General features: G+C 42.6%; 1 protein-coding gene across 1 annotated transcript; it reads left to right on the top strand.

Moving 5' to 3' along the window:
• Positions 1–1,352: 1,352 nt before the first annotated feature.
• On the top strand, positions 1,353–10,300 carry NAA10 (N-alpha-acetyltransferase 10, NatA catalytic subunit). Its single transcript, XM_063294239.1, has 8 exons — positions 1,353–1,471; positions 2,298–2,396; positions 3,598–3,656; positions 5,956–6,001; positions 6,577–6,692; positions 7,812–7,856; positions 8,700–8,784; positions 9,921–10,300. Exons 1-8 carry the CDS (start codon positions 1,451–1,453, stop codon positions 10,170–10,172), a joined length of 723 nt encoding a protein of 240 aa, XP_063150309.1. The 5' UTR covers positions 1,353–1,450; the 3' UTR covers positions 10,173–10,300.
• The last annotated feature ends 918 nt before the right edge of the window (positions 10,301–11,218 follow it).

The following is an 11,218-nucleotide window of genomic DNA, read 5'->3' as shown; positions in this document are numbered from 1 at the left end:
AGTAGTAACATACGGCTGTGAGAGCTGGACCATAAGGAAGGCTGAGCGAAGGAAGATCGATGCTTTTGAACTGTGGTGTTGGAGGAAAATTCTGAGAGTGCCTTGGACTGCAAGAAGATCAAACCAGTCCATCCTCCAGGAAATTAAGCCAGACTGCTCACTTGAGGGAATGATATTAAAGGCAAAACTGAAATACTTTGGCCACATAATGAGAAGACAGGACACCCTGGAGAAGATGCTGATGCTAGGGAGAGTGGAAGGCAAAAGGAAGAGGGGCCGACCAAGGGCAAGATGGATGGATGATATTCTAGAGGTGACGGACTCGTCCCTGGGGGAGCTGGGGGTGTTGACGACCGACAGGAAGCTCTGGCGTGGGCTGGTCCATGAAGTCACGAAGAGTCGGAAGCGACTGAATGAATAAACAACAAATTTCAATTCTATTCTGCCTTTCATTCAGGAGCTCAACCTTGTGTATAAAGTGGCTCTGCCTCCTATTTTTTCCTACAGCAATCCTGTGAAGCAGGTTGGACTGGGAAAGAGTGTGGCTGCCTAAAGTCACCCAGCGAGCTTCTAGTCATACTTCCTCCTCTTATAGTCCAACACTTTAACCCAGTGTTTCTCAACCTTGGCCACTTTAAGATGTATGGACTTCAACTCCCAGAATTCCCCAGCATGGGAAGCTTTAAGAGGTTGAAGTCCACACATCTTAAAGTGGCCAAGGTTGAGAAACACTGGGTTAACCACTACACCACACTAGTTCGTAACTTGGTTGCTGTGATAAGCAAGCATTTTATCCAAAAAAGGGATAATTTTGTAGATTTGTTATTTGCTTAGATTACGTATCCACCTGCCCTTTTCTTTGGTCTATTGAGTGATTCTCTAAATTGATTTCTGAATTTAACCACTCACCAATCCATAACCCTACTTCTTCATTGCTCCACTTTCCCTATATATCATTCAATTTCTGTTTGCGAAGAATTGGCTTCACCGGCAATCAATTAAAGCACTTTCGCGCGGAATGAATTTCTCCCCACGAATGATTTGTTCTCGTGACTCCAAAGGGGCGGAGACAATGCAAGGCTTTCCTAACCTGGACACGGGCGGAAGAACCAATCGAATAGAAACATAGATGAATTTAAAAAAAAACCACGAAAGGGGAAGAAGAGTAAGCCGCGTAGTTATTGGTCAGAATGACCAGTCCTGGGAAGCTCTGATTGGATACTGAAGCTACCTACCTTAGCAGAGTTTTTTTAATTGGAGAAGAGGGTGGAACAATCATGAGAATTTGTGTCGGGATTGGCTATCGGCCTTCCTTCTCTGCCCGGACATTGGCTGCGTAGCGGAGATGAACACGTTCTTTTTTTCCACCTACTCAAGTCTTTTTCCCTGAGCGACGGACTCTGATGATCGTACCTAGCGCGTGAGCCGAGGAAGGGTCGCTGCTGTCACGATGAATATCCGGAATGCGCGGGTTCGAGTTTGGGTCTGGCAGAGGGGAGGGGCGGGCGGGTACAGGAGGTGGGCTGGGGCGAAAGCGGGAAAAGGCATCAGCCTTTTGTTTTGAGGTAAAGGCTAAGTAGGAAGGCCATTGTTCAATCCTTCTCCCTAGTTCGTTTAGGTGAAAGTGTGGAAGCGTCGCTCTCTTTTTCTCCTAATTATCATTGCACATTTCTTCTTAAAGGACTTCAGTCAGTCAGTTCCAGATTCTTTGTGGGATATTAATTGAACATTTTAAAGTTGGCCCCTCTGCTAGGTTCTCCGTTGGAAGAAGCGAACACCCTTGTCCCTGGGAAGGAGTCTTATACAGAACCACCCTTTTGGATCCAGGCTGAGCCTCGCGGAGGTTGATAGCTATGAGGATCAGAGTGGAACCTTGTGAGGAGCAGTATATCTTTGTTTAGAACTTGCCTCCTGCAACCTGTGTGTGTCATCTGGCACCTGGATATATCCTGGCCAAAATTAAATGCTGGATAAAATAGGAAGAGTTTTGTATATGGCACATAAATGTCTCTTTCGTTTGACTCTCACAGTTCATACAGTAGCTGGGGATAGCCATCTTTGTGATCAGTTTGATTCCAAAAGATGATTTTAATCGATGGACAAGTTTCTGTTTCTGAAGTCAGCACTGTGGTGTTCAGCACCTTACTGAATGGCTCAGTGTCTGGTGCAGTGCTATATTGCCTTTGATTGCAGAAATTCCAGTCATTTGTTTCAGCCTGGGCAGGCTCATCTTTTGGGAATGAATTGCTGCCTCTTTTTTCTCTGTCTCAATTTTTCCTCCATTTATTCACTATCAGCCTGAGGACCTGATGAACATGCAACATTGCAACCTCCTTTGCTTGCCAGAAAATTATCAGATGAAATACTATTTCTATCATGGACTCTCCTGGCCACAGGTGATTCTTTTTACATTTATATTCCTGCTCAGCAACAACATTTGAGAAGGATGTGAAAGCTAAGGGCTGAGCTAGACCTCAAATGGGCCTGATGCAAGTTTCTTCTACACAACATTTTCTTTTGTCTTTTTTGACTTGGAATTGGGAACTGATATAGTAGCAAGGTGACACCTCTTCAGAGAACTAGCTCTGATCCAGGCTTTCCAGATTTTCCAAGTATTTATGTATGCTCCCTCAGCCTCAATCTGCCCTGTCTGTTCCAACTTTCAAATTGCCATTGTTTTCAGTAAGCCATGCAGCAGGTCTTAATGATGGTAATATTTTATTGATGCTTGGCTCTTTGGTCATAAGTTTAGGCTCAGAGCTGTGAATTAAAACTCATTGTTTTGGCAAGCTTCTAGTTCAAATCTCATTTCTGCTATAAAGTAGCACGATTGTTCCTCAAGTAATAGCAGGTAGCTGTAAATTTCCTAAGGCAGCAATGGTTTTCTGTAGCTATTCTCCCCTCTTTCACTACCTCTCATCTATTCCTGGGTCCTAGCATATGCTCCCTATTTTGGAGCATATTTGACAAATGGCCTGTTTTAGCAAGGAGTGGCAACTTCTAAGGGTCAGGCCACAACTAATTTCCCAACCTTCTGGAGGATGGCAGGAAGATTCCAGTTGCATACTATAACGTGGTATGACTGATGGTTTGTGGGTATAAAACATGGGAATGGGAGCAGGAGGCCTCCGTTCCCCACTGTCATCCCCTGAACAATCCCCCAACTCTGAAAAATGGCCTGAAATTACTCCACCAAAATTCATTCGGGTCACAGGTTTCCCTTAGCAGTTTTAGTGGGAAAAGGACAATTGATCCTATGTCGGGGAATAACCCATACAAGTTCTTAATGTTTCAACTTAGTAAATTATTATTTTTTAGCTAACTGTACCTTTAGTGATATGGGAACAACAGTTGACAGGAAGGAATTTCAAGTAACTAATTTAATGAAAGACTACAAATGTAATATATATGCTTAGAATACTTAACTGATGACTATTTAGCAAGTATATCAGGTTAACTGATAGTCCAAAAAAGTCAAATGTTGAGCTGGCTAGTTTGACTTTCTCTATGAAAAAGCAGCAATTTGGATGATTCCCTTTGGTTTCTGGGTTCTTTTCCAAGGCCCTGTGTGTCTAATCTCCTCCTTGCTCTCTCCAGCTCTCCTACATTGCTGAAGATGAGAATGGCAAGATTGTGGGCTATGTGCTAGCTAAAATGTGAGTATGTGCCCTGATTGGATGATTTTAATGAGCGTGTACATATAGATAAAAAACATGTTTGCGATCTCATACGCTGTGAGAAGTTCCAATCTGATTTCATCATATATCATGTATATGTGTGTGTGTACAGTATATTCAAATTCTAAAGGTGCATAACCCTGTTTTCTCCTTATTGTTGATTAGTCATGATCTTGAAGACAGAGGGGATTCTAAGGATGAATGAAATATTGCAGGATTGGGAGGACAGATTACAGGAGGATCACAAAACAGTTAAACTTGTTTTTTAAGGATCCCCAGGCCTTCTAGAACACTTGTTACAGTAATCTCTTGGGTTCGCAGTGTTATTTGGGCTTGGTTGTTCTCCTGCAGATGTTTCATGACCAGGCTAGATATTATCATTAGTGCATGGGAGAGTGGGAGCCAACACATGGAAGGAGCCAGGACGGGAATTTTTAGCCTTTTGTTGCATTTTGTGGATTGGTTTTGTTTTTTAAACAATAAAATCAGTGGATTAAGTGTATTGAAGTATTTGGCTTGTGCTTTGTTTAGAGATATTTTAATTTCCCACCCTGAGATCTCATTCTCTTATTAATCTGTGGCATTTTCACATATGGAATTACAAAGTACAATGTGCAGGCTGTGTTCTCTCTTTCCATCTTATAGTTTCCTCAGGTATGGAAAGTGGTCAGGACAGACTCTTTTATGAAGGAGCTGTGCTGCTGAAAAAAACATAGGAAAGAGTTAATGGCCACAAGGGGTGCTGAGGCAGAGGAGCAAGCAATGTTGGCTTCTCATGATAAAAATGCTAACCAAAGTATAAGGAATTGGTAGACTTCCAGAGTTACTGAATTACAACTCATGGCATCCCCCATCATTGGCTATCCTGCTGGGAGTTGTAGTTCTGGAATGAAGTTCCTCAGCCTGAGCTGATTTTGCACCTGAAGGGCCAATAGAGCAATTGCTTGCACTGTAGCTATTAGGCATTGCAAGCAGCAGAAGCAAATGATTTTTGTTGTTGTTTCAGAATGAATAAATTTAATAACTTTAAGCATAAGATTTGGATTGACATGCTGGAGCTTCTGTTGTTATAACAAGGGCTGGAAGAAGCTACAGGGAAATACTCATTTCACAAGCAAATTGTCATAGGATATAATTAAAATGATTATTATTTTTGTTTACCCATTCAATCATGTCTGATTCTCACAGACTGCCTGGACAAGTCCCTGCAGTTTTCTTGGCAAGGTTTTTCAGAAGTGGTTTGCCCTTGCCTCCTTCCTAGGACTGAGGGAGAGTGACTGGCCCAAGATCACACAGCTGGCTTTGTGCCTAAAGCAGGACTATAATTAAAATTATATTTTTGGTATAATTTGGCAGATTAAAGGACCAAAGAACCTGCTCTTAGCTGTAAAAGAAGTTGTAAGAGTCCATCAGCTCCCTTTTAGAAGAAATAGCTGAAATCCCATAATTCCCGTTGTAATGTGAAAGTCCTGAGGGGGGAAAACGTCCAGAGTAAGATCTCAGATTTTGTTTTAGACAAAAGCTCTGCTTTACCTAGATGTTTTCCTACAGACTTGTGGAATTCATCCTTGTATCTTGCATCCAGGAAATTGCTGTTGGCTTCATCTGAACCTATACTTTTGATAAACTATGTATGTATGTTTGACTCTTTATTGACTTTATGTATACATTCTGTGGGGAGAGGATGCAGTCTCTGTGTGGTGTTCTTTGAGCTGAAAGATACAGATGAGTACAAAAAGAGAACAGTATGGTATTTCAGGCAATGAATCTTGCTCCTTCAAGATACTGGCATGGGATTTGATTCAGGGAGGATAAGATTTTCAAGGATTACTAGCCGTCCTGGCTGTACAAAACCTCCAGTATCAGGCAGGGTACCTATCAGTACACCAGCACACATCAGGGTGCTGGTGGCCTCAAAGCCTGCTTTGAGTACTTCCCATTGGCAGTGGTTTGGCCATAGTGAAAACAGAATGCTGAAATAAATAAGGCTGCTCTTATATTCTGAGTGGCCGGGCTCTCACAGGACACTTAAGCCATATGGGGGGTTGTTTGGTTTTTGATTTAGCATATTGTCTAAAGCAGTTTTCCAATTTGGAGTCCTCCAGTTGTATTGGGCTACAAGTTCCAGCATAAAGTTAGGAGTTACAGTCCCACACATACAGAGATCACCAGACTGGGAAATACTTCCTTTACAAATACATACAAACATACACATGGTTAACTTTGTCTGTGACTTATGTGTAGTTGGAACTGAGCTAATGTTTACTGTTGTCCCTAGGGAGGAAGACCCCGATGATGTCCCCCATGGACACATCACATCTCTGGTAATATCTCTTTGCCTCTCTCCCCCACTTGTTATAACCCTGAGTCAGGCCAGATATTTGAACTAAGGCAAGTAGAGGGCATTGGATTGGAGAGAGGGCACTTTCCTCTACTAGGATCAAACTCAAATTGTGTGATGGGATCCTTCAAAAGAAATTCTGAAATACTTGTGGAGATGGTCCTGAGAGTTGGAACTCGAGGCTTGATCCACTGTTGAGTAATAACTGAGGCTCTTTTTTTCTCTGAGAGTAACACTGCACACAGCAGTTGGAGAAAGAAATTGTTTATTTAACCTGACAATCAGGTTAATAGCCATTTGGACCTCCTTGATACTGTAGGTAGTGGAGGTTAGGGGAAGCCATTTGTGCTTTTGCTAAAATGCTTGGAATCAGATCACTGTGATCTGCAGCCATATTTGTACATCAGCAAATGCCTCCCCAAAATTAGGATAAGCTTAGACATGAGTGGTAACAGTATACTGAGTTAGATCAGTTTGTAAAATCTTCCACTGGCTCTCTTTTTTGATGAAATAAGGCACTTACTGTACATCATCCTCATTGCTCTTCCTCTTTCGTAGGCAGTCAAGCGTTCCCACCGTCGCTTGGGGCTGGCTCAAAAGCTGATGGACCAAGCTTCCCGGGCCATGATTGAGAATTTCAATGCTAAGTATGTCTCACTGCATGTTCGCAAGAGGTGAGTTTTCCCATCCCCTGCTCAGATTTATTTGCAGTACCCTTCTTAAAAAGGCAAGGCTAAACTTACTATTGTTACTATATAATTATAAGCTTGGGTGTATTCAGAAAGGTAGACATGCCATTTTTCATCACCTCTGCCAATATCTGAAGATTTTAGGATGAGCGACTCACACAAAATCTGCACATTCTGTTCATTTGTGCATTGTCAAATTGGATAATGTGAGAAAGGGCTATCTACATAGATTCAGCATTTGTGGAGAGAGATGTCTGAACAAGTGCAGGTGTGGTTGTGTCATAACTTTGTGAGTAGCATTAGTTTGCAGTCTCTCTTCCATGGTCTTCTGGGGGACCATCTGTCTCTTACTGATACGTTGTTTTCAACCCAGTGCCATTTCTATTTCCAGTGGGAATTTGAATGATTTGGATTCAGTCCTTGTTCTTGGCATGCTCTGATCACACTGAATTTCCATTTGTGAGCTCTTGAAACTTAAGTTGGATATAAATATAATGTCTACCAAGAGATTGATACAGATTGCAAGAGCCCTGTTCTGCTTATGTGTGGCTGTAAAAGACGAAAAAGAGATGGGGGTAGGTGGATGGACATGTGGAAAACTTTGCTTGTATCACATAACCAAAACCCTGCTGGATTATGCCAGGACACATCTAGTCCAGCATTCTGGGTTACACACTGTCCAAGCAGGTGAAGCTGGGAAGCTTAAAAGTAGGGATAGGGAGGCACCGGTTAGTCCTCTCCACTATTGCTTCCAAGCAGCTTACATTTAAGGTATGTTTCCTGTGATTGAGGAGGTAGTAAACAACCATCAAGACTAGTAGCTATTAATAGACCAATTTTGTATGAATTTTAGTCCCCTTTTAAAACCATATACATTTGTCACTATTGTCTCATCTGAGAGCAGCAAATTCCAATGTTAACGATAGCTGTAAAAAGAAATAATGTGTAAGACCCATTCTTTTTATGGGTCTTGAATCTCCTTACCTTTAGGTTCTGAGGATGATTTCAGGTTCATGGTGGCCTTAATCCAAAAACCAGGACTAGTCCCACTTTGTCATCTCTCTTGATTTATGTAACTGGCATTTTCTCTCTCTCATCTTTCAGCAATCGAGCTGCATTACACCTCTATTCCAACACACTCAATTTCCAGTGAGTACCACAAGGGCAGCGGGGGGGGGCATAGTGGAGGAGTTGTTTGGTGTTAGAACATTCTTGGAAATTGAGCTTTGGATCTTCTAACTGGGTTGCAAAGGACACTGAGTGGCTTTGAAGGGTAAGAGTTTCTCAGACTAATTATTTTGCAAGCTTGTGAGTTTCTTGATGCTTTCACAGGAATGAGAGTATGTAGGAGTATGTGGGATGGGAATTATGAAATGTAATCCAGTACATATGGAGATAACCGTGTTTTTAACACGGTTGATCCCATGCAAAGGCCTTGCCTAGTTGAAGGCTTTATTTGGGCAAGGTGCTAGCAACTGATCCTCCTGTATGTGAACCTGAGCACACAGCTTTGCTTGTTTTGTAGTACTATATTAACTAGAATTGTATGGATTAAGATATCTGGATTTCTAAAAGATAGTTTTTTTAGCATTGAGAAAATGTAAAATTAACAAGGAGCAGCTTTTAAAATAAGCAGTCTTAAAACCTGCCAGATACTTGTTCTGACTGCCTGAAAACCCTTGCCTTCCAAACATCTGTAAAACTTCTCAGAGTCCTACTGTCTAGTCATTCACCTTTTGAATATTCCAAGCATATAAATGCTTTATCTCAGTAACACTTATAACAACCCTGTCGTGTAGGCCAGAAGTTTCTATTACAGGAAGAAGTCTGAGCTTGTAAGAATATCACATTGCATATGAGTACATGGGTATCAATGCTGGATTTGGCAGCTTACATTTCTCTGTATTCTGTTGTTCCAGCTGTGAAGAGAGGAGATTTTGGAGACTTGATTTGTGTTTTCAAAAGAACAAACATGCTTGTTCTTTCCTGTAGGATCAGTGAAGTGGAGCCTAAATACTATGCTGATGGGGAGGATGCATATGCTATGAAGCGTGATTTGACACAGATGGCAGAGGAGGTGGGCACACATTCTGTTGGTGGACTTGTGCTGGAGAACGTGGCCGTATTATCCTGAGTCTGAGGCTGCTGTTTGCTAGCTGCAGTGGCCTTACCAGACAGTTCAGAATCATTCGACTTGTGCAGACGTGGACAGGCAGCCAGCCTGCCTTCCGGCAGGAACAAAAACTTAACTACATTTGGCTTCATGACAGCCCAAATAACTCTGAATAAGCTATTTCTTGGTAGTCAAATTCTCAATAAACTGAAGGTGGGCTGAGCAGCCTAGAAGGGGGACATTTGCATGAAAGCTGTAGCATCTAGCTGTCTTTCTTTAATCTTGGGCTACATTTAATATATTCTAGAAATGCCTTACCAGTTTGTAAAAATGGGTAAAGACTCCCTAGAGTTGATTTTGACTCCTGTTGACTATAAGGAAGCATTCATGCAGGTTGTTTGATAATATGGAAGTGGATTTTTTTCAAGATGTTTTTTTCAACCTTGCAGTATATCTTAGAAAGCCTTGGGATTTCTCAGTCATGTGCTAACCAAGACCAACCTTGTTTTGCTTTTTTTAAGACCAGCCAAAGTCAGCTAGGTCTTGACTTTGAACCTAAAGCAACAAAGAGACATGTGGCCCCTTGAAGGCTAACAAAACAATTGTGGCATAAACATTTGTGGTCTACAGTACCCTACATTAAACAAGCAGAGTCACGTGCAGAGTTTCTTTTTAGGTTTTGGTTCTGTGTTGTTAGAAGAGGAAAAAACAAACCATGTCCTGTTTTGTTTTGCCTCTCTTGCTAGCAAGGGGAGCTAAGGCCAAATGATTGATAAGTGTAGACCAGCACATCTGCTCATTCTTCATCAAATTCTTTAGAACCCTGGCATGTCTTTGTGTGAAAATGCTGCCTGGCTGCAGAATTGTGAACAAGGACAAATAATATTGAAAGCAGTCCCCATGGCTGTTTCTCAGATTTCGGCATTCTGTTTGTCCTGAAGTATACCATGACAGAACTACCCCTGGAGGCAACACAAGGTTAATAGTGTGGATGCATATCTGTTGCTGATTCTGTGTGTCTGAGAACTGTTTAATCATACCTCTCTAATACCACCCTTGGATAGAATACCGTACTCTAAGCAAGCACCTCTTCTTCACAGCTGCGGAGGCAGGTCGAACTGAAAGAGAAGGGAAAGCATTCTGTGCTGGGCTCCATTGAGAACAAGGGTGGTGATCACAAGACTAACCATGTGGGCGAGTGTTGCCGGGATGACAGATGCCCAGGAACCCTTGTGGGCACCGGACCCGGGGCTGAAGACAGTGGAGACAGCAAGGACGTCAGTGAGGTCAGTGAAGCTACAGAGAGCACGGATGTCAAGGACAGCTCAGAGGCCTCTGACTCTGCCTCCTAGCGAGGCCTTTGGCTGTGCACTTCACTTTCCAGCGATTGGACTTGTGTCCTTCAGGACAACATTGTCCTGTCCTTGGCCAGGGGTTAAACCCCTACAGATGGATTGGAAATAAAACTTTTGGAACCAAGTGTCTGTGTTGTGACTTGAGGAGAAGAAGCCCCCTTGAAAGGTGTGAGTGTGTATGTGTGTCTGTCTTGGCTCATTCCCTACCCCGTTACTTCTTCTCTAGTTAATTGATCCTTCTAGTCAAGGGTTGCCACCTTTTATAGAAGTTGTTGCCTTTAAAAACTTTTAAAAAGTCGGGCCAGTCACTTACTATCAGGCACATGATGAGGGTACACCCCAACTCATACTGCAATCCCACTACATACCAGTGTCCCCACTCTTACAAATCCAAGTAACTGTAATGACACTGCTATTGTCACTCCTTAAGTGCCTCACATTCTTTGTTACAACAATTTTGGAGCATACAGATTAACTGCAAGTTGTACATCAGTTACGCCCATTCCCGGACCAACATGCCCTTCTCACAGTCACCCATGCCCTAGTCACCTTCCATTTGGACTTTTGTAACACACTCTACGTGAGGCTGCCCTTGAAGAGTATCTGGAAGTTTCAGTTGGTTCAAAATGCAGCAGCCCGCACATTTTTGTGCAAGCCTAGATTTGCGCATGTGTCACCTCTTTTGCAGCAGCTGCATTGGCTGCTGATTTGCTTCCAGGTCCAATTCAAGGTGCTAGTTATTACCTTTAAAACCTTAAATGGCTTGGGACCAGGTTGTTTGAAGGGCTGCCTCACCCCAGTCACATCCACCTGGCCCACCAGAGCAGGGAGGCAGGGTATACTTCGGGTCCCATCAAAGAGGTGGGGAAAGAAGTACATCTAGTGGGACTAAGAAAAAGGGCCTTCTCCGTGATGGCTCCCTCCCTATGTAATATTCCCCAGGGATAAGATTTGTTGGCAGATGCTGGGAAAGCCTTTAGCCCAGGAGAGGTCAAAAAAGTCACACACCCAAGCATTTATATAAAAATAATTTGTTTACAGAA

This window comes from Candoia aspera, chromosome 2 (assembly GCF_035149785.1).
Source record: "Candoia aspera isolate rCanAsp1 chromosome 2, rCanAsp1.hap2, whole genome shotgun sequence".
Lineage (NCBI taxonomy): Eukaryota > Metazoa > Chordata > Lepidosauria > Squamata > Boidae > Candoia > Candoia aspera.
The sequence above is the reverse complement of the archived record's forward strand: the minus strand, read 5'-3'. Positions and strand labels throughout refer to the sequence as shown.

Bases quoted from the DNA above. Each gene is read 5' to 3' on its own strand.
- NAA10 (XM_063294239.1), top strand. From the start codon at position 1,451: ATGAATATCCGGAATGCGCGG. The intron at 6,002-6,576 runs GTAATATCTCTT...CCTCTTTCGTAG, and splicing joins ATGGACACATCACATCTCTG to GCAGTCAAGCGTTCCCACCG. The intron at 6,693-7,811 runs GTGAGTTTTCCC...CTCATCTTTCAG, and splicing joins TCACTGCATGTTCGCAAGAG to CAATCGAGCTGCATTACACC.